This window comes from Etheostoma spectabile, unplaced genomic scaffold, assembly GCF_008692095.1.
Source record: "Etheostoma spectabile isolate EspeVRDwgs_2016 unplaced genomic scaffold, UIUC_Espe_1.0 scaffold00018490, whole genome shotgun sequence".
In the NCBI taxonomy this organism is placed as follows: Eukaryota; Metazoa; Chordata; class Actinopteri; order Perciformes; family Percidae; genus Etheostoma; species Etheostoma spectabile.
The window spans coordinates 49,175-72,730 of record NW_022604285.1 but is presented as its reverse complement, the minus strand read 5'-3'; the positions used below and the strand labels follow the sequence as shown (position 1 = coordinate 72,730).

Sequence of the window (23,556 nt, the reverse complement as noted above, 5' to 3'; positions counted from 1 at the left end):
TCACAACAGCACGTCGGCTACTCGCAAAAAAAAAAATAAAAATAAAAAAAACGTCGGCTACTCGCCGCAGCCAGAAGATATGTTTTGTTTCAAAAGAAGCTGAAGGAAGCAACAAAAATCACCGCTAAAAAAACGGGAGTTTGGGAATTCTGACGGAGTTCAGACGTCGACATGACGGTTGTTCGCCGACACAACAGGGTAAGTTAAGTTTCCTGGTAACGTTGGCTAACATTTGCATGTGTTCAGCGTCGCAGTCAGTATTTACTAGACGCTATAAAGTACATGAACAACCATGATTACACACCAACATGACTGATGTGGACTGTTTGTGTTTTAGAGCATTCCCGCTTTGTAAAATCGCCGCCGCAGACCGTCAGGTGGGCGATGTCCGACCGGTGAAACCTCTGGTTCTGACTACTGGGCTTCTATAATCTGTATGAGAGTCACGGACAGTCTTATGACAACGACTGGGATGCATCTGGGACAGCAGAGCCGGGGGGGACACTGTCACAGGGTGCAGAGGAAGAAGACTGGGATGTTTGGGAGGGTTTGATGCACTACTTGAAAAGCTAAATAAAAACTTTTGTTATATATATATATATATATATATATATATATATATATATTGTCTTGTTTTTTAAAGTAACAGTGTGCAATATTGGAAACGACATGAAGCCGCTAGTAGCCCGAACAGTTGAAAAGTGAGAATAGTGCAGAGAGTGGATAATCTGTCGGTGTCCGGCTAGATTTGTTTTAAATGTCCCGTTTGTTCTGGACACACACTCCGCACTCTTGTTTGCTAACAACGCAGTCATGAGTGACGATTCTCTCCGACCAACCAGCAGTCTGCAGGTAACCACGTCACCTTTTGGTATCGCCTCGGCTCGCTTGGAACCTCGACTGAGGTAGTACTACAAAAAGTACCTGGTAGCAGGTCCCAGGGACTTTTTTTTTGTAATGGAAAACCAAAAAAAGCGAGTAGAGCCGTGGCGAGTCGAGTAGATACCACGCAGTGGAAAACCGCCACTAGTCTGTGATGCATTTGGTCATGCTGTCTGTGTCGGTGCCGTGGGGGGTGCAGAGTGCTTCCCAGTCTGTAGTTTCAAAGCAGTCTCTGAGCCTATCACTGACCTCCTCAGACCACTGCTTCACAAGCCTCTCCACAGGCTGTTGTTTGGTCCCCACAGGGGGGTAGTCTGGGACCAGGTGGACCAGGTTGTGATCTGAGCGGCCGAGTGGGGGGAGGAGGGATGAGATGTATTCATCTTTGATGTCTGCATACAGTAAATCCAAAGTTGTGACGCCCCTGGGGTGGCATTTAACATACTGGGTGAAGGGGGGGGGAGAGCAGAGGACAGGGAAGTCCCCGGAGGTGAGGAGAAGGGAATGGGGGTGCCGGCCGCATGCTAACCGCTAACAGCTCCAAGTCTCTGGTGCAGAGTTGCTCCTTCACACTGATGTGTCCCGGGTGGCCCCACCTATCATTCCCAAACACAGCGACCCCCCCCCTTCTTCTTACCGCTCTCCGCTGCTTTCCTGTCTGCTCACAAAAGTCTGGAACCCTCCAGGGTGACGTGTGTGTCGGGAGAAAGTTCACACAGCCACGTCTTGTTGAAGCACATGAGGCTGCATTCCCGGTACTCCCTCTCCAGTTGGGTCAGCGCCGTCAGCTCTTCCAGCTTGTGTGTGTGTGTTGTATATTTTGTATGTGTGTTTTGAACCGTAGCAGTGTGTGTGTGTTGAACCGTAGCAGTGTGAGGGGAAATGACCTAATAAAGTTGTGTGTGTTAACTCCAAAGTCCATGTTTTCCCTTTAGATTTCTTCCCAGTGTAAGCCGCCACAGTGGAGAGCTGCTGGACTTCAGGACCAGAGACGAATGGAGGAGGACAACCAGGACCAGGAGCAGCGGAGCAACGAGGTCCCCAGAAGACCAGCAGCAGACTGGGCCTCTGATAGCAGCCATGTTCAGGTCAGTGTTCTTCTATCATATAACCTTACTGGCTTGGCCCTGGTGTCTCCACTGTTCCACCAAATGCTTGCTTGTGTCCAATGGTTGTCTCTTTGTAAAGTAGATAATGTGGCTTAGACCTACTAGATCTGTCCTGAGAGGACTCCTGCTGGAATTTGACTCTGAAAATGAAATGTCTGCTGCAAATCAGCTGATGCGACCAGGTTGTTGCCAGTTTTATTTAGGGATGCACTGATCTGACTCTTTCAGCCCCGGTCCCAATGCCTGGGCTTTGTGTATCTGTTGATACCCGATACCGTTGTTAATTAATAATGAACTGTAGACCTTCCACCTTATACCATCCTTCACCATGTGGAAGAGACTGAAGGCACCTAACTCCTAACTACACATTACTTTCCCAACCCAGACGAAATAACATAGATGTCATGTACTGAATTCTAACTTGATGCTGCTGCTTCCATGTTTAATGTGTAAAAAAAAATGATAATGTCGGTGGGAGGGCAAATTTACTGGTGTCACATGTGCGACTGGATGTAAAATTCAGATGCACACTCACATTTTGTCTGCAAAATACGAGCATTTGCACTGTCAAAATAAAAAGTACAAAACAATACCTTTTTTAAAGGAACAAAAGCTCGTCACTGGGGTGGTACCCTCAAAGGTACGTAGTTGTACCTTGAATAAGAGGATCAAATTTGTACCTTACCTGTTTGTTCCTTCTAAGGGACAACATTATACCTTTGAGGATCAATAATGTACCTTTAAACCAAGGAACAACAAAGTACCTTTAGAAAAGGTACCATGTTGTCCCATTAAGGTACCGCCCCAGTGACAAAGCCATTTTGTACCTTTTAGTTGCAAAAAAGTTCCTTTTTAACTCCTGAAAGAAAAAAAAGGCAAACAAATAAGTGAACTTTAGACATTTATTTTAGTCCTTAAAATGGAAATGTTTCATTCACAGGTTCTCAAACATAACATGTAACATCCCAAAATAAAATGCAAAAATGTTTTAGGATGTCATGTCCAATATAGAAAACATTTAACCCTCATGTTGTCCTCGGGTCAAATTCGACCCATTTTCAGTTTTTTCATCACAAAAAATGGGCCTTCAAAATAAGCTGAAAATGTCATCATCAGAAGTAACAAACAACATTGGAAAAAACATTAAAAAGGACCCACTACATTGAGAAAGTGACAAAAATGTCAGAAAATGCAATAACTTTTTTTGTATTTAAAAAACACACACACACGTTCTGTGTTGTCATGAAGAAAACTTTTGATTTGAACACAGCAAAACATGGTAAGCTAGAATTCACTCACACCTCCCATTAGTTCTTCTAACCCTTGTATCATTATCTCTGCATGTTTCCCCCCCCACCCCGTTGGGTCTACCAAAGGCGTCCTCAGCAGACAGTAAGGTGGCGACCAGAGCAGGAAAGGAGGAGCAGCCTGAAGCAGCAGTGAAGGAGGAGGAGGAGTATGTGGTGGAGAAGGTTTTGGACCGCAGAGTGGTGAAGGGAAGAGTAGAGTTTCTGCTGAAATGGAAGGGGTTCTCAGAGTAAGTATGAGTCTAGAATATTAATGCTTGGTGTTCTTGGTCCTGATATATTTAATATATTTACATATTGCAAATAAGTGTCAGCATGGTATCATGCACTGAGAGTTGAAAGTTTTGTAATTTGACTCTGGCTTTTGTTCATTTGACTTAGGAATGATAATTAGAGTGAGAATGTATTTCCTAAAAAACAAAGTGTGAGGAGATGTTCTTCTGTCTGCACTCACCTTTCCAGTGAGGATAACACATGGGAGCCACAAGACAACCTGGACCTGGACCTTATCACAGAGTACATGCAGAAACACGAGGAGGAGGAAAAGAAGAAGAAGGAGGGCAAGAGGAAAGGTGTCAGGGAGGAGGAGGTGGGTGAAGGAAAGAGGGTACTCCAGACTGAAGAGTCCAAGTTCAATTGTGTTTTATTTATATAGCGCTAAATCACAACATCAGTTTTCTCTTTTAGCTTTCCATAAAGATAAAGAGCAGGTCTAGACCGGACCGGTTTTAGGCCACCCCCCTTTCAACCAATCATTACACCTTTGTATGTAAAACCTTTACATACAGTTGTGCTCAGAATAACAGCTGTGTTTTTAAAGAAGTGAATAATGCTCAAAATCCTTAGAATAGCTTTTAATTCTATAATACCAATGCATTGGGAACACTGCCCATTCATTTCCAAATCAGAACATGACCAACATGGATCAAGTCTGTGTTCTACCTTTACAGGAAGTGAAGAAAAAGGAATATTAGCAGTATTTGCATTTTTCTTTACAAACTCAAATGTTTACTGTATAAACTGAAAAATGTGTCAGGGTTTGAATCCCTGCACTAATAGTTAGTTATATAACCATTATTTCTGAGAACTGCTTCATATCTGTGTTGCATGGAGTCACCTGTGAACAGGTATTCCAGCCCAGGACCATTGAACTACATCCCATAATTCCTCTGCATTACTGGGTTTGGGCTCAGAAACAGCATTTATGATGTCCCCCTACAAGTGTTCTCTGGGATTGAGGTCCGGGGATTGCGCTGGCCCCTCCATAACATCAATCTGGTTCATCTGGAACCAAGACTTTGCTCCTTCCTGGTGTGTTTGGGTCCTTTTCTTGTTGAAAGACCCGTTTCAAAGGCATTTCCTCTTCAGCATAAGGCAACGTGACCTCTTCAAGTATTCTGATGTATTGAAACTGATCCATGATCCCTGGTATGTGATAAACAGGCCCAACACCACAGTATGAGAAACATCCCATAACCAGCATGCTTTACTGTCTTCACAGTGGACTGGGGCTTGATTTCAGTGCAGGGGGGTCGGAGGACAAACTGTCTGCGGCTCCTAGACCCAAAAAGAACAGTTTCCCTCTCATCAGTCCCCAGAATGTTGCTCCATTTCTCCGTTGGCCAGTCAATGTGTCCTTTGGTTGTTTCCCACGTCGGTCAGGCTTTGGATGCCATTTCAAGGCATTTGAAAAGATTTTGGCAGAGCAGCTTATAATCTTCTGAACTTATTTATCTGTTTTCCCCTCTCATACAAATTTTTTAATCAAAGTCCTCTGTTCCTCAGAGCAATGTCTGGAACGAGCCATTTTAGTAATTTAGTGTGAAATGCACTATAACCACCATGCACAATATGTGCTTCCTTCCTTAAATATGTATATATACAGTATATAGATTAAATATGGACCATAACTGGCACCTGTTTCTTCACAGAATCAATCAGCTCACTAATTGAACACAACACTGCTATTAATTTGAACATGCTCCTTTCAATTACAGATTCAATTCCACAGAATGAGCCGCATGTATGTCAGGACTGTTGGTTTGGCCTGTGTTTGTCATAAGCATCAGTGATGCTGCAATACTGCTGGCTATACAAGTTTGATTTAGCAAAAACGACAACCTAAAACAAAAGGTCAAAGGTCAACTGGTGCCCCTCATTGCTAATGCCTATCAGGGACAATGGTTCCAATTTACTTTACTGGAGTAGAGCTGTTCCAGCAACAGGAAGACAACACGGTAACCCCTACAGATACCAGTGAAATCTAAAAATCTGTGGGAAAATGTTACATTTACAACTTTCTCCGCACAAAAAATCCTGGGTGATCCCCCAATTGTTACTAAACAGCTGGCTAAAAGGCTGGCAACAAAATGGAAGCCACACATAAATTGATCAAAAGTAGTTCATTTATCTACTAACTAACCAACACTGGATGTTACATTTCCCATAATGCAACTCCATAATAGTGATGTTGGCAGATAATTAAGAGAAGTATTGCGTCAGTCAAACAATGTTCCATAGACATGCTCTAAATGTTGTTTCTAGTTTAAGATAGAGCTCTACAGCATGGCACCTCACTAACTCACTCTCTTGGTTTTTCTCTGTTGATAGAAACATAGAGGAAGAGGAGTCAGACGTCACTGCTGTCAGCAGTGTGACAAATCCTTCACATCAGGATATTTAAAGATTCATCAGAGAGTTCACACTGGAGAGAAGCCTTACAGCTGTGATCAATGTGGGGCAGCTTTCACACAACAGAGTGCCCTGAAAAGACATCAACACATTCACACTGGAGAGAAGCCGTACAGCTGTGAACAATGTGGGGAAACTTTTTCTCGTGGTGATGCCCTTAAATCTCACCAGCTCATTCACACTGGAGAGAAGCCGTACAGCTGTGAACAATGTGGGGAAACTTTTTCTCATAGTGGTAGCTTTAAAACTCACCAGCGCACTCACACTGGAGAGAAGCCGTACTGGTGTGAACAATGCGGAAAAACGTTTTCTCAGAGTAGTCATCTTAAAACTCACCAGCTCATTCACACTGGAGAGAAGCCGTACTGGTGTGAACAATGTGGGAAAACCTTTTCTCAGAGTAGTACCCTTAAAAAACACCAGCGCATTCACACTGCCTCGTTGTGAACATGTTTCAGAGCCAAGCTGTTTCCTCCTCCTCATGTCCTGATAGCTGTGTTGTTATATCCTGATCTTCTCTCCATGTAAAAAAAAAAAAAAAAAGGAGCACAACAAGACAGCCAGTAACATTTAAGAACCGCTTGTTTATTTCTATATGGTCCAAATTAAATGTTAAAAAAAATGTAATAACACATTTCTCCAGTAAATTGCTGCCAAATGACAAAAACAACCACTAGATGGAAAAAGGCAGCGCTGGTGTTTCAGTAGCACCGAAATGAGGCCCCAAAATCCCCGTTACTATTTGGTCCGATAGATACCGGGTGTTAAGGCACCGGTGCCGTACTAGCACCGGGTTTCGGTACCCAACCCTAACCACAATGTACCCACCGTGGGAAGGAGAAGGCCCAAAGGAGAAACATTAAGACGTTTAAAGATGTTTTGGTTGGAAAACGTAGACATGTTTGAAACTTTTTGATTTTGTAAAAACTTTCTTCTCATCTCTAGAAACATACTTTTTTTTGGCTGACAGAAAGTCATTGTAATTTTTATTTTAGGAATACATTTTTGTCACCCTTATATCGTGGGTTTAGAAATATTTGTGTAAATTGGTCCTCTCATTATTACCAACAAACTAGAAGTTGGCCATTTTTAATTGTTCACTCTCAAGTTATTGTTTTGTAGTTAAATAAAATAAATTAAACGAGGTCTCATGCTGATTATTTGTGACTTGATATGGTGGATTTATCCTTCCTGCCGTTTCTGTGTTAAACTCCTTGACAAGAGAACGTTTCCATCCACTAAAAGTGCTGAAAGACTCAGTTTATTATTCTAAGTGTGTGACAACATTATGGGATGGATCCCTACAGAGATAGACCTTTTAGATAGAAAAATGAAGGTGATTTTCTTACTAAACCAAGTGATATAGCAAATTGTGTCAATGATTATTTCATAAATAAAATAAATCTTAAAATACTACACAATTACACAACACGGATTTGTCAAAAACATTGATAAATAAGACCATGGAAAGTAAAACATGTAGCTTCTGATGAATTGTAAAACAAACCACCTGGTGGGGACTATTTTGAATATAAGTGGATTAAGCCAATAGTTTCAATCATTGTTCCCACTATTGCTCATATAATTAATATTTGTTTTATGGAAGATATATGTCTGCAAGCATGGAAGATATGTAAAGTTGTGCCAATACCAAAGAATAAGAAAATACCTTTCTCTGGATCAAACAGTAGATAAGCTTATTACCAATTATCTGTAAAATAATGGAAAGAATTGTTTATGAACAGATTCAGTTTTATTTTTTAAATAATTTAATTACAGTTTTTCAGCTTGCATACATACAGAGGAAAACACTCAACTGCCACTGCCCTGACTCAGATGGTTGATGACTGGTTTAAGGATATGGACGAGAGAAAAATAATAGGTGTTGTGATGCTTGATTTTACTGCAGCATTTGATATAACTGACCACAACTTTCTGTTAAAAAAATTGGAATATTATGTTTTTTCACAAACCGCATTATTATGGATGGAAAGTTACTTGACTGATAGGAGACAATTTTTTTACTTTAATAGAAGTTTTTCAGGCTTGTGGAACATGGAGTTCCTCAAGGAAGTTGTCTCGAGCCACTCCTATACACAATCTTTACTAATGATTTACCATCTGTTTTAGATAAAGCGAGCATTTCCATGTTTGCTGATGATTCTACTATATATTTATCAGGAACTGATATTGGTGATCTAAATACTAAACTACAGATAGAGCTACAGTCAGTGATGGACTGGATCAGGAGTAACAAACTGATCTCAATGGATCTAAAACTACTAGTTTAGTGGTTGTAACCCGTTTTTTTTTAATGTTCCAAACCGAAACTTGAACTTTGCATAGAGCAAACTTCTATAGAGCAAAGAGAAGAGGCTAAACTTTTGGGTGTGATGATTAACAATAGATTGTGTTGGGACAAACATTCAGAAGCTGGTAACTAAAATGGGCAACACCTTGTCAGTTATTAAAAGGTGTGCAAACATCTTCACACCACAGATAGGTAAAAAAGTCCTTCAGGTTTTGTTTTTTTTCACATGCGGATTACTGCTCAGTGGTGTGGTCCAACACTTCAGCAATTAATATGAAAAAATTACAAGTGATTCAGAATAAAGCCGCACGTGTGGCTCTCTCGTGTGGGTTTGGATCAAATGTTGATAACATGCATGAACAACTCTCATGGTTTAAAGTTAAAAATACATTGTGTATTTGCTAATTCTTTTTTACATAACGTTATTACAAACAAAACACCTTTTATTTCAAACAGAAAACTATCCTTTAGTACTGCTACACATCATTATCCAACGAGGCGTGCAGTAGGAGGGAGTTTTATTTTACCTAAAGTGAAAACTAAATCAATTCAACGTTCAGTCAGGTACAGAGCGATGTGTGAATGGAACTCTCTCCCAACAACGATCAAACACAACCCTCAGTATGGTTTAAAAAATCACTTAAGACATATTTATTTCAAAGGAATTAAATATGTAATTTAAAATTAGTTTGTTATAGGGCTTTTGTTATCTTATTTCTTAAATTGATTTATCTTTTCAGAGTAGTGTCTTTTATTTTATTTCTTGTATAAATTGCGTTAACTTTAAGATTTAATTATGGTTTGTATTTTCTAATTTATGTCTGAGTGGGTGTAATGAAATGTCACAAAGAGTATTGTGGAGTTAGATTCCTGCCAAAAGGTTGTACACAAAAAAATGTGTTTCACACAAATAAAAGTTGTTTGTACATAAAAAAATGTGTTGCACACAAATAAAAGTTCTTTTGCAAACTGTCTTCAAACGTTACACACACATAAAACTTGTTTTACAAACTGTCCCCAAACGTTGCACTCAAAATATCATTTATAAATTGTCCCCGAGTACAAAACGGTCTCTGCTCGCTCAAAACAGCCTCTCCTCGAGTACGAAACAATTCCACACCCCTCTGTGGCAAATTTCTGCCAAAAGTCACATGATCCATTGGGAGTAGTTCTGACTTTGTGACAGCAGGGAGCGCTCTTTCACAGCTAACACCATGAGCACCCACAGGGGAGTTTCCAAACTTTCACGGTGAAATATTAATATCTGACCCTCTGGTTAGCTTCTCCCTTTATTGTGGTATTTTAAATAGATAGAACCAGAGTGGATACCAAGATAAAGGCATTGTTAACAGATCATAATTCGGGTTTTATGTTGTTGTTTTTTAACAAAAAAATAACTGTCTATTGTATAGGCACTTGAAGCCTACAACAATATTTGATTTGAAAAGTAACATGGTCCCTTGCCGTGACATAGCGGTGCCTTTAACTGAAATTGTAAATGCTCTATCTGCATAGTTATGGCATAGTCAGATATTAATTTTTCACCGTGAAAGTTAGGAAACTCCCCTGTGGGGTGCTCATGGTGTTAGCTGTAAAATGCCGTCTGTCTTCCTCAGCCAAACCGGGCGTTTCAATTGTTTTGAGAGCGCCCCCTGCTGTCACAAAGTCAGAACTACTCCCAATGGATCATGTGACTTTTGGCAGAAATTTGCCACAGAGGGGTGTGGAATTGTTTCGTACTCGAGGAGAGGCTGTTTTGAGCGAGCAGAGACCGTTTTGTACTCGGGGACAATTTATAAATGATATTTTGAGTGCAACGTTTGGGGACAGTTTGTAAAACAAGTTTTATGTGTGTGTAACGTTTGAAGACAGTTTGCAAAAGAACTTTTATTTGTGTGCAACACATTTTTTTATGTACAAACAACTTTTTTAGTGTGCAACACATTTTTTTGTGTACAACCTTTTGGCAGGAATCTAACTCCATAGAGTATTGTCAAAGAAAAGATTGTAGGACCCCAGGAAGAAAAGCTTTTAGTTCATGCTGAACCTTTTCAGCCTTTTGGCAGGAATCTAACTCCATAATACTCTTTGTGACATTTCATTACACACACACAGACATAAATTAGAAAATACTAACCATAATTAAATCTTAAAGTTAACGCAATTCATACAAGAAATAAAATAAAAGACAGTACTCCGAAAAGATAAATCAATTTAAGAAATAAGATAACAAAAGCCCTATAACAAACTAATTTTAAATTACATATTTAATTCCTTTGAAATAAATATGTCTTAAGTGATTTTTTAAACCATACTGAGAGTTGTGTTTGATAGTCGTTGGGAGAGAGTTCCATTCACACATTGCTCTGTACCCGACAGAACGCTAAATTAATTTAGTTTTCACTTTAGGTAAAATAAAACTCCCTCCTACTGCACGCCTCGTTGGATAATGATGTGTAGCAGTACTAAAGGATAGTTTTCTGTTTGAAATAAAAGGTATTTTGTTTGTTATAACGTTATGTAAAAAAAAAAATTAGCAAATACACAAATTTTTTTTAACTTTAAACCATGAGAGTTGTTCATGCATGTTATCAACATATGATCTAAACCCTCACAAGAGAGCCACACGTGCAGCGTTATTCTGAATCACTTGTCATTTTTTCATAATAATTGCTGAAGTGCTGGACCACACCACTGAACAGTAATCCATATGTGAAAAAAATAAAAGGACTTTTTTACCTATCTGTGGTGTGAAGATGTTTGCACACCTTTTAATAACTGACAAGGTGTTGCCCATTTTAGTTACCAGCTTCTGAACATGTTTGTCCCAACACAATCTCTTGTCAATTATCACACCCAAAAGTTTAGCCTCTTCTCTTTGCTCTACAGAAGTTTGCTCTATACTGAGTTCAAGTGTCGGTTTGGAACATTAAAAAAATGAGTTCCAACCACTAAAATGGTAGTTTTAGATCCATTGAGATCAGTTTGTTACTTCTGATCCAGTCCACCACTGTAACTCTCTCTGTAGTTTAGTAAACAGATGGTAAATCGTTAGTAATAATTGTGAAGAGGAGTGGCCCAAGACAACTTCCTTGAGGAACTCCATGTTCCACAAGCCTGAAAATCTTCCATTAAAGTAAACTAATTGTCTCCTATCAGTCCAATGACTTACCTTCCAGAATAATGCGGTTTGTGAAAAACCATAATATTCCAATTTATTTAACAGTAAGTTGTGGTTAATTATATCAAATGCTGCAGTAAAATCAAGCATCACAACACCTATTATTTTCCTCTCGTCCATATCCTTAAACCAGTCATCAACCATCTGAGTCAGGGCAGTGGCAGTTGAGTGTTTTCCTCTGTATGTATGCAAGCTGAAAAACTGTAATTAAAATATTATTTAAAAAATAAAACTGAATCTGTTCATAAACAATTCTTTCCATTATTTTACAGAGAATTGGTAATAAGCTTATTGGTCTACTGTTTGATCCAGAGAAAGGCATTTTCTTATTCTTTGGTATTGGCATAACTTTACATATCTTCCATGCTTGCAGACATATTTTCCATAAAACACATTAATTATATGAGCAATAGTAGGAGCAATGATTGAAACTATTGGCTTAATCCACTTATATTCAAGATAGTCCACACCAGGTGGTTTGTTTTACAATTCATCAGAAGTCATTTTACTTTCAAAACACTTACACTCTTAAATTTAAAACATGTTTTACTTTCCACAATCTTATTTATCAATGATTTTGACAAAGCCGTGTTGTGTAGCGGTGTAGTATTTTAAGATTATTTATTTTATTGATAAAATAATCCTTGAGACACTTTGCTATATCACTTAATTTTTCTAACTAAAGGTCTATCTCTGTAGGGATCCATCCCATAATGTTGTCACACACTTAGAATAATAATCTGAGTCTTTCAGCACTTTTAGTGGATGGAAACGTTCTCTTATCAAGGAGTTTAAACACAGAAACGGCAGGAAGGATAAATCCACCAAATCAAGTCACAAATAATCAGCACGAGGCCTCGTTTTATTTCTTTTATTTTGTATTAAATTGTTCCACATTGCAAAACATTTAAAACAATTCAATCATTGATGTTATTTTACAAGTTTGCTTTCTATTTTCTGATTTTGTAAAACATCATCAGTGTCTTTTCTTTCAGTCTGAACAGACATCAACAGATTTAAAACCCCATTCAGTCACAGAAAATATGAAATGTCAGACAAAGATTATTAAATGAAATTCCACAAAGTAGGGAAACATGTTAAACTACAAAACATTAACTTGAGAGCGTACAATTAAAAATGGCCGACTTCTAGTATGTTGGTAATGATGAGAGGACCAATTTACACAAATATTGAATTTGCTCTTATTAAACTCACAATGCTCAAAGGTTAGAGTTTTTACCAACTTTTGGGAGTTTAGAAATATATAAGGGTAACAAAAATGTATTCCTGAAATGAAAATTACACTGACTCCCTGTCAACTAACATTTTTTTATTAAGTTTCTAGAGATGAGAAGAAAGTTTTTACGAAATAAAAAAAGTTTCAATCATGTCTACGTTTTTCAACCAAAATATCTCTAAACGTCTTAATGTTTCTCCTTTGGGCCTCCTCCTTCCCACTGGGGGTACATTGTGGTTAGGGTTTGGTACCGAAACCCGGTGCTAGTACGGCACCGGTGCCTTAACACCCGGTATCTATCGGACCGAATAGTAACGGGGATTTGGGGGCCTCATTTCGGTGCTACTGAAACACCAGCGCTGTCTTTTCCATCTAGTGGTTGTTTTTGTCATTTAGCAGCAATTTACTGGAGAAATATTACATTTTTTTTTACATTTAATTTAGACCATATAGTAATAAAGAAGCCGTTCTTAAATGTTGCTGTCTTTTTGTGCTCGTTAAAAAAATATATATATACATTTAAAAAAATGTATTTTTAAAAGGATGGGTTCAGGCACCGATTCTGGTGCCTAAATGATAAAGGGTTCTGAGGAAAGACAGAAAACAGTCCAGCTGATCCACAATAACATACATGCTGCTCAGAAGATAAAGTTACTGCTGGTCAGCCTTCAATGTGGAGAGAAGATCAGAATATAACAACACAGCTATCAGGGCATGAGGAGGAGGAAACAGCTTGGCTCTGAAACATGTTCACAACGAGGCAGTGTGAATGCGCTGGTGTCTTTTAAGGCTACTACTCTGAGAAAAGGTTCCCCCACATTGTTCACACCAGTACGGCTTCTCTCCAGTGTGAATGCGCTGGTGAGTTTTAAGGTGACTACTATTAGTAAAGGTTTCCCCACATCGTTCACAGCTGTACGGCTTCTCTCCAGTGTGAATGCGCTGGTGTTTCTTAAGGTTACCACTATTAGAAAACGTTTCCCCACATTGTTCACACCAGTACGGCTTCTCTCCAGTGTGAATACGCTGGTGAGTTTTAAGGTTACCACTATGAGAAAAGGTATCCCCACATTGTTCACAGCTGTACGGCTTCTCTCCAGTGTGAATGCGCTGGTGTCTTTTAAGGTTACCATGCTGAGAAAAAGCTGCCCCACATTGTTCACAGCTGTACAGTTTCTCTCCAGTATGAACTCTCTGATGAATCTTTAAATATCCTGATGATGTGAAGGATTTGTCACACTGCTGACAGCGGTGACATTTGACTCCTCTTCCTCTCCGTTTCTATCAACAGAGAAAAACCAAGAGAGTGAGTTAGTGAGGTGCCATGCTGTAGAGCTCTATCTTAAACTAGAACCAACATATAGAGCTATGGAACATTGTTTGACCTTTCTTAATTATCTGCCAACATCACTATTATGGAGTTGCATTATGGGAAATGTAACATCCAGTGTTGGTTAGTTTGTGATAAATGAACTACTTTTGATCAATTTATGTGTGGCCTCCATTTTGTTGCCAGCCTTTTAGCCAGCTGTTTAGTAACAAATGGGGGATCATCCAGGATTTTTGTGCCGGGAAAGTTGTAAATGTAACATTTTACCACAGATTTTTAGCTTTCACTGGTATTAGTAGGGGTTACTGTGTTGTCTTCATGTTGCTGGAACAGCTCTACTCCAGTAAAGTAAATTGGAACAATTGTCCCTGATAGGCATTAGCAATTAAGTAATATGGTAGTATAATGTGGTATTGTCCACACAAGCTCCATTTCCTCAAGCCTTTGTGAAACTCATAAATCATATTTTTTCGTAAAAGTGATATTTCTACATGGCAAGTCATTTACTAGTAAGTGTTGTAGAGTCCTAGAAAACCAACAGTCATGACACGCATGCTGCTCATTCTGTGGAATTTAATCTGTAATTGAAAGGAGCATGTTCAAATTAATAGTTGTGTTGTGGTCAATTAGTGAGCTGATTGATTCTGTGAAGAAACAGGTGTCAGTTATGGCCCAAAATCAATCTATATACTGTATAAATATACATATTTAAGGAATGAAGGAAGCACATGTTGTGCATGTGGGTTATAGTGCATTTCACACTGAAATACTCTGCAAAATGGCTCGTTCGAGACATTGCTCTGAGCAACAGAGGACTTTCATTAAAAAGTTGATATGAGAGGGAAAAAAACATTTAAAGAACTGCAGAAGATTATAAGCCGCTCTGCCAAAATGATTTAAAATGCCTTGAAATGGCATCCAAAGCCTGACCGACGTGGGAAACAACCTGAGGACACATTGACTGGCCAACGGAGAAATGGAACAACAATCTGGGGACGGATGAGAGGGAAACTGTTCTTTTGGGTCTAGGAGCCACAGACAGTTTGTCCTCCGATACCCCTGCACTGAAATCAAGCCCCAGGCCACTGTGAAGACAGTAAAGCATGCTGGTTATGGGATGTTTCTCATACTGTGGTGTTGGGCCTGTTTATCACATACCAGGGATCATGGATCAGTTCCAATACATCAGAATACTTGAAGAGGTCACGTTGCCTTATGCTGAGGAGGAAATGCCTTTGAAACGGGTCTTTCAACAAGACAAGGACCCAAACACACCAGGAAGGAGCAAAGTCTTGGTTCCAGATGAACCTTATGGATGTTATGGAGCGGCCAGCCCAACCCTGAACCTCAATCCCAGAGAACACTTGTAGGGTGACATCATAAATGCTGTTTCTGAGGCCAAACCCAGTAATGCAGAGGAATTATGGGATGTAGTTCAATGGTCCTGGGCTGGAATACCTGTTCACAGGTGACTCCATGTAACACAGATATGAAGCAGTTCTCAGAAATAATGGTTATGCAACTAAATATTAGTGCAGGGATTAAAACCCTGACACATTTGTCAGTTTATACAGTAAACATTTGAGTTTGTAAAGAAAAATGCAAATACTGCTAATATTCCATTTTCTTAATTTCCTGTAAAGGTAGAACACAGACTTGATTCATGTTGGTCATGTTCTGATTTGGAAATGAACCAGTGCTCCCATTGCATTGGTATTATGGAATTAAAAGCTATTCTAAGGATTTTGAGCACTATTCACTTCTTTAAAAACACAGCTCTTATTCTGAACACAACTGTATGTAAAGGTTTTGGATACAAAGATCTATTGATTGGTCGAAAGGGGGGTTGCCTCATGCACCCCCCCAACAACACATGCATGTCCATTGATCTGTGTTTGCATATCAACAGACAGAGTGAGTGAGTTAGTAAGGCGCCATGGTGTAGTAAGCTAAGTAAAACCAGAAGCATCGTTCACAGCATGTCTGTGTCTAAGTTCCACTGCTGCATAACCATGGTTACGCTCTGTGTGTGTGTTAATAAAGTTTGGGTTGATATATCTGTGTGGCCTTTTTGTTGGCGGCCTTGAGCCAGGCGGTAACAACCGGGGGATGGTCTGGGATTGGTAGTGCTGGAAACTTTTCTTTGTGGGAGTGTTTGACTCCCAGTTGAACTTGATCTAGTATCTGTAGGCTCATCAGCCTCTCCGACTCAGGGGATTGGTTGGCACTCTTTGTTTCTTAATTAGATCAAAAATCTAAATTTGATCAAAAAAAATAATACTCTACATGAGAACCATAATCCAGAAAAACAAAGCATGAATATATTGTTGAATCTGTTAAGTTAAATTGGTAGAAATGTACATTACGATAAACGTGACTGCACATTATATGAAAGGCACCGAGGAGATTATCCACACTGATTTTTCCCGGCCTTTATTTATCCATGTTGCCCCCCCCCCAGACCACTATCAGAGGGCCGCGGTTTAATTGACTACCGGTTTTTCTTTGAGGAATTACGGTATGATATATAAATCCTAAAAGACATTTGTGAAACCCTCTGTGTGTATTCATTAGTATTGAGATTAGATTTTTGGGACTCTTCAGTCTGGAGTACCCTCTTTCCTTCACTCACCTCCTCCTCCCTGACACCTTTCCTCTTGCCCTCCTTCTTCTTCTCCTCCGTCTCCTTGTGTTTCTGCATGTACTCGGTGATAAGGTCCAGGTCCAGGTTGTCTTGTGGCTCCCATGTGTTCTCCTCACTGGAAAGGTGAGTGCAGACAGAAGAACATCTCCTCACACTTTGTTTTTAGACAATCCATTCTCACTCTAATTATCATTCCTATTATTCCTTTTTCTATTGCCATCTTGTAAGGTTATTTGTGGGTCTGCAACCTAGTGTCATAATACCAAACCTTCAACTTTGAGGACATGATACCATGCTGACACCTATTTGCAATATGTATATATATATATTATATATCTCAGGACCAAGAACACCAAGCATTAATATTATAGACTCATACTTACTCTGAGAACCCCTTCCATTTCAGCAGAAACTCTACTCTTCCCTTCACCACTCTGCGGTCCAAAACCTTCTCCACCACATACTCCTCCTCTTCCTCCTCCTCCTTCTTGCCCTTCTTTCCTGCTCTGGTCGCCAGCTTGCCGTCTGCTGAAGGTGCCTTTAGTAGACCCGGAAGGGGGGGGGGGACATGCAGAGATAATGATACAAGGGTTAGAAGACAAGGCAGGCCTGGTCTCTTCTTTAAGGGAATACAGTGGGGTCCATTTGGGGCAAGTTTGAGGTGATCACAATTTTGGCTTCCCACGATGAAATTTGAGTAATCAAGCAATTTTTTTTTCATTTCATAGAACGCCCCGGGTTTTTGGCAAAAGCCCATCTACCGCTCCGTAAACCACTGTCTGCTCATGAGTCAGTCAGAGTAGTTCCCCGCACCGCGCAGCTTAGTTTCTAGATGGAGACAGTCAGAGAGGACAGAGTAACGGGAGGAAAACTCCACAGATAACAGTCGGCTATACGGCGGTCTCAAGGTTTTCCAGTTTACCAGTAAACGCAACATTTTGTCCCATCTTTGTTATTCAGAGAACAGCAGTGACCAGTGCTAGTTGGTGCTAGTTAGTGTCTGTTAGCTCACAGATCTCTAGGGTGCTACTTAGTGTCTGTTAGCTCACAGATCTCTAGGGTGCTAGTTAGTGTCTATTAGCTTACACGGCTCTTGGGTGCTAGTTAGTGTCTGTTAGCTCACAGGGCTCTAGGGTGCTAGTTAGTGTCTGTTAGCTCACAGAGCTCTAGGGTGCTAGTTAGTGTCTGTTAGCTCACAGGGCTCTAGGGTGCTAGTTAGTGTCTGTTAGCTCACAGAGCTCTAGGGTAAGGCTGCACAATTAATCAATTTTTAATAGCGATCACGATTTTGACTTCCCACGATCAAATTTGCGTGATCGAGCGATTTTTTTTAAAGGCGTCATTTCATAGAACGTTTCGGGTTTTTTGCATAATCTCTTGATGCATCACCCTTTCAGAGTGTCTTCCATTGTGTCACCAGCAAAACCAAGTTAGCAGAGGATGGTATTGATCCATCGACCACTGGGTTATGAACCCATCATGCTTCCACTGCAGCACTCTGCTGAGAAACTCCCCAGACGGGACATAAACCCACAATCCCTGGCTTAGGAGGCCAGTGCCTTATCCAGTTCAGAGATATTGCATTCACAAGAATTGGATGGACAGACATGAGGATACAGTCACTTTGACATTGAACCTTTGACCTCCAAAATCTCATCAATGGATTTTGGTTCGCGAGTTCATGTGAATGTGTTTGCAAAATTTGAAGAAAGTCCCTCCAGGGGGTCCTGTGTTATCACATTCACAAGAATGGGAAGTGCATACGTATGTAGAGATGGTCGGACAACCCAAAAGCAAAATACTTCTAGCAACAGCTGGCGCCGAGACACAACAACAGACAAAAGATGTGGAATAATGCCAAGTGTGACCAGAAGAATTGGAAAAAAAACTAGAACTATAAAGGAAAAACATGTCTTAAAGAAGACTTTATTGTGCTCACATGGGCCCTCATTTATGAAACGTGTGTACGACCTAAAACAGGTGTGGGACGGGCGTACACCGCAGCTCTGGCGAGTCATTCCCCAGTGTCTTTTGTTCTTTTTTCCCCAGCATGTTTCCTTGGATCAGGGAGGCTCCAAAATCATGCTTGCAGCTGTCGCCGTGGTCCTAATACGAATCATGCAATGCCCTGTTACATCCTGCTACGCTCTGCTTTGCCTTGTGATACCGTGAAGTACCCGGCTTTGCCATGAACTACTACAAACTACTATTTCTATGGCAGGTCATTCCCCTGAGTCCTTATGTTCTTTTTCCCCCTGCGATCAATAAAGTAATTGGATGTCATTGTAATCACATTTGGATCGTGTCAAATGGAGACACTGATGATTACTGTGTTCATAAGTGCTTCTCTTTGGGGTTGTCTTGGTAGTGAGTTCATCATCAGACATATCTCTGAACAAAATGCAGAGACAATCTATTTCACAATTCTTCCCAACACTAGTAAAATGCATTCATCTGGCACCAGAACTACCCAAACACAAGCACTGACTTGAGTTTTGTATGCAGTAAGTGCTACTTGTTGGGGTAGTTTTGCTGACCTCTGAAGTCCAGGATTTCCACCATAAAGAAATGTTTTAAAAGGATATTCTCCATTACTGGTTGAACAATTCTGAAAATTTATTTTATAAAGATATTTTATTTTTCCATTTCATTTCTATGCTTCTATAACATGAACTAACAATACTGCTGTGGTTTTCCAGCAGACCATTGCAAATAAAAAAAAATACAGTAAATCACTGTAAATGAAATGTTACTACCCATAAGGCAATGTTCATGACAGTAATGAACTGGAAAAGAAAAACTGAACTGGAAAGAGTCAGAGATCATACAGGTCTTTCTGCAGACCTTCACCAGCTAAATACCAATTCCCATACCGGGAGTTGAACCCGGGCCACCTGGGTGAAAACCAGGAATCCTAACCGCTAGACCATATGGGAATGGCTACATATTAATAACAGGGATTTCATGAATCAATTCATAGTCTGGCTGGAAACAGGCCTTCTCTTGAACGTGAATGAAGAAGCTTCTTAAGTAAGTTTTATCTTGAAGCTTTTGAGTGTTCTTTAGGTTTTTATCTGCTTTAACTATTACCGGACAGCGGGGGCACGGAGCAGAGCGGAGCGGCCGTTAGGGAGGAATCCTCCTCCATGTTCAGCTCCATTTTGAATAATGTGGTCATTAATGTAATCAGAAGGAGCTTCAAATTTGACAGTATTGACTGGAAGTGATAGGCTTTGAGTTACATGGGGGATACACACTTTGAATTCAGTCTCGTAATCATCATAAAAATTAGGTATCACTGAAATCTGAACTTGTGTTGCTGCAGTCAGAGTATACACTATATATATATATATATATATATATATATGTATAAATATATAAGTTGTGGGTTCAACTCCCGGTATGAGAATCAACATTCAGCTGGCAAAGACGGACTCTAGTCCTGCATGAATAAAAACTGTCCTTCTCTGCCAGTGCAGGTTCTCCCAGCAAACAACCTGCTCTAACTCCATGTTATCTGCCATTGGTCCACGGTTCTCCTTACTATTAGAAGTCTTTAGGAGCAGCACCCAAGACCTTTTGGGCACCACTTAGGCCAAATGATTGTAAAACCAACCTAACTGAAAGCTTTCTCAGATCTACTGATTGTAGTCCCCAGAGGACTCCTTAATAATGTGTGTAAAGGTTATCTAGGCAGAATCCAGACTGCTAGACCCTATGGGACTGACACGTTGAATAATAACAGTGATTTTATGAATACATAAATATATATGATATGCCAGGAACAGGGTACATAAATATATACATCACTTGTTGATAAAACACAGCAATATGTCCAGTCTAGCAGTAAGGATTCAAGTTTTCACGGCCAACCTGTCCAGTTATAGTTTTATGATGTTTGATTATAGAGATGCATATCATGTCTAGTTATTAGCATTACATGGTTTTTGACACATGCTTATCAGGGCATAGGGCAACTACAGCTCTGATTATACAGTACTGACCTTGCTGCAGATCTTATAGCTAAATACCAATTCCCATACCGGGAGTTGAACCCGGGCCACCTGGGTGAAAACCAGGAATCCTAACCGCTAGACCATATGGGACTGACTAGATATCAATAACAGGGATTTCATGAATCAATTCATAGTCTGGCTGGAAACAGGCCTTCTCTTGAACGTGAATGAAGAAGCTTCTTAAGTAAGTTTTATCTTGAAGCTTTTGAGTGTTCTTTAGGTTTTTATCTGCTTTAACTATTACCGGACAGCGGGGGCACGGAGCAGAGCAGAGCGGCCGTTAGGGAGGAATCCTCCTCTGTGTTCAGCTCCATTTTGAACTGGCGGTAAAAAACTTAACGTCGGAACTTTATGACGAATAGAAATGTTGGCAGGTTGATTTCTGTTAATAACAAACACAACTATAGTCAATAGAAAAAGAAAATATATATATGAAAAATGGTTCATCTTTCCACTGTTCCTCCAATCACCACTCTGGTCTGGTTGGAAACTAAAGGATCTAAACTAAAAGGATGTTCCTCTTTAACTAAAAGGTCTATCTCTGTAGGGATCCATCCCATAATGTTGTCACACACTTAGAATAATAATCTGAGTCTGTCAGCAGCAACAACACAACCTTTAGTGGACGCTGACTTTACCTTTAAATTAGGAGTTTAAACAGAGACACAACAGGAAGAATAAATCCATCAAATCAAGTCCCCAATAATCAGCATGTGGCCTTGTTTTATTTCAGGTAGTCAGCATGGAGCTGTTCCACATTCCCAGACATTTAAAACAAGTCAATCATTGGCGTTATTCTACGAGTCAGATGAATAAATCAGCTGTTTGCTATTTGAGCTGCTCTGTTTCCTGCTGCTCCGTCGTTCTTTAGTGTCCTCTGGAAACAGGTTGCTGTCCTTTATGTTTCTTTTGGATGACATCATCAGTGTCTTTGCTTTAGTCTGAAGAAACTCCAACAGATTTAAAACCACATGCAGTCACAGAAAATACAAACAGGGAATAGAAAATGTCAGACAAAGAATATGAAATGAAAAGTCCCCAAAGTAGGAAAATATAATGTTAATCTACCAAACAGCAATAACTGGAGAGCATCCAATTAAACATGGCCGACTTAGAGTATGTCAACTTCAGAGTCAGAGAGACGTCAGAACCAGTCCAACCTGTTCCCAGAGCCAGTCAGTGTGAGAGAAGTCCCCCATCAGATGATGGAGTTCTACTATCTGTCCACTAGATGGAGCTAACTGACCATCTAATGAGCTAAAGATCAGCAACTTGTACAGCAGCAGATATTCAATTCCATTTCAATTTTATTTATAGTATCAATTCATAACAAGAGTTATCTTGAGACACGTTACAGATAGAGTAGGTCTAGACACACTTCAGAATTTACAAGGACCCAACAGTTCTAGTAGTTTCCTCCAGAGCAAGCAACAGTCCTTGCGATCCTTGAAATTTGCTTTATGTGGGAATTAAAGGATTTATTTTGCACCATTGTGCATTGCTTAATATGTCCACACACACTTTTATAGATTATGCTTCTGCCTTAATTTTAAGCTGTTAATTGTTTAACTAACCTGAACCAGCCCTCTTCACCAACACAAATGTACAACCTTGATGCTGGCAGGTAGGAATCAATGACAACTATCATAAAGACAATAACCTACACACATCTTTGCAGGGGGCACCCAGATTTGAACTAGGGACCTCTTGATCTGCAGTCAAATGCTCTACCACTGAGCTATACCCCACATACTCTATGTTGGATATGCTCATGGTGCAGCAAAACAATGGCTGGGCCTCCACCATGTGGTTACCTTCACAGTCTGAGAAAGTATCCAAATCTCATCTACTGTATGAAAGGGAGTTACAGTTTTTTACAATTGCTATGACAGATTTTTCAATACATTTAACAAGTTTGTGTTTTGCACATGCATTTTATTTCTTTTTTTGAAGAAATTCAATACAACAAATGAATGACCGTCTCAGAGTAGCTTTATAGAATCTACAGTTTATGAAAAAAAAGACATAGACAGAATTTCTGCAGTAAAGACTTTACTTGCAGAAGGACATTACTGCAAGATATACAAACAGAAAGAACACCAGAATAATAATTTAAAAAAAAGTCAAACCAGGCTGGGATCGTACGGGGATGGTGGAATGCCACATTGTCCCATGTGATCACATATATTGGCAAATGGTCTCCCACCTGCCTCCTTTCTACCTCTGGCACCAGTCTTTGGTGCAGGTCTTCTAAAAACAGAAGAAGGCGGTCGGTGTTGTAAGGGCCAATCTCACATTTATGCAGGAGTGCACCATTGTCGGAGATTGCGGTGCACATGGTGATGTTACCTCCTCTCTGGCCCGGCACGGTAACTGTGGCCCTTTTTCCAATTATGTTTCTCCCACGGCAACACCTTTTTACCAAGTTGAAGCCAGCCTCGTCAACACAGATAATTTCACGTGGGACTTGATTGGCCTCCAACTCCATGACTCTCTGATAGTAATTAGACACAGTGTATGTAACTGCTGTGCTGTACTGTATATCTACTGTATGTCCTCATGTACTGCAGGTTTATAGAGTAGTTTACAGTAATGACTGTATTGCATAACCTTACCTGGACGTATTGGTGACGGAGGTCTTTGATGCGTTCACTGTTCCTTTCAAAAGCAACTTTGTATAGTGGTTTCATGCGGACTCTGTGTTTAGCTAGAGTCCGAGAAATGGATGTTGTGCCGATTGCTGCAATGTTCCCAAAGACAAGGTTGTCACTCTAATACTGTAAATGTTAATTTTACAGCATTTACACTTTGCTGTAGGAGAAGCAATATCCTACCTGTTGGTTTCTCT

The 23,556-nt window shown here is 40.0% G+C and overlaps 1 protein-coding gene, 1 long non-coding RNA gene and 3 other non-coding genes across 5 annotated transcripts; 1 reads left to right on the top strand and 4 right to left on the bottom strand.

The window, feature by feature from the left end:
• The first annotated feature begins 94 nt into the window (after positions 1 to 94).
• LOC116680794 (uncharacterized) lies at positions 95 to 591 on the top strand. Its single transcript, XR_004329907.1, has 2 exons — positions 95 to 198; positions 338 to 591. It is a non-coding gene; the product is annotated as an uncharacterized LOC116680794 (long non-coding RNA).
• A 435-nt stretch (positions 592 to 1,026) lies between these two features.
• LOC116680796 (uncharacterized) lies at positions 1,027 to 23,408 on the bottom strand. Its single transcript, XM_032509531.1, has 3 exons — positions 23,324 to 23,408; positions 22,838 to 23,202; positions 1,027 to 1,306 (listed from the first exon to the last, which is right to left on the bottom strand). The coding sequence occupies exons 1-3, from the start codon at positions 23,396 to 23,398 to the stop codon at positions 1,027 to 1,029; spliced, it is 720 nt and encodes a 239-aa protein (XP_032365422.1). The 5' UTR covers positions 23,399 to 23,408.
• On the bottom strand, positions 19,557 to 19,628 carry trnae-uuc (transfer RNA glutamic acid (anticodon UUC)). The gene has a single exon. It is a non-coding gene; the product is annotated as a tRNA-Glu (tRNA).
• Positions 20,727 to 20,798, bottom strand: trnae-uuc (transfer RNA glutamic acid (anticodon UUC)). Its single transcript has one exon. It is a non-coding gene; the product is annotated as a tRNA-Glu (tRNA).
• On the bottom strand, positions 22,385 to 22,456 carry trnac-gca (transfer RNA cysteine (anticodon GCA)). The gene has a single exon. It is a non-coding gene; the product is annotated as a tRNA-Cys (tRNA).
• Positions 23,409 to 23,556: the final 148 nt, after the last annotated feature.

Coding starts and splice junctions, on each gene's coding strand:
- LOC116680796 (XM_032509531.1), bottom strand. CDS start 23,398: ATGAAACCACTATACAAAGTTGCTTTTGAAAGGAACAGTGAACGCATC. Junction 23,203..23,323: donor TCCGTCACCAATACGTCCAG/GTAAGGTTATGC, acceptor AATTACTATCAG/AGAGTCATGGAGTTGGAGGC. Junction 1,307..22,837: donor CCCCGTACGATCCCAGCCTG/GTTTGACTTTTT, acceptor ATGCCACCCCAG/GGGCGTCACAACTTTGGATT.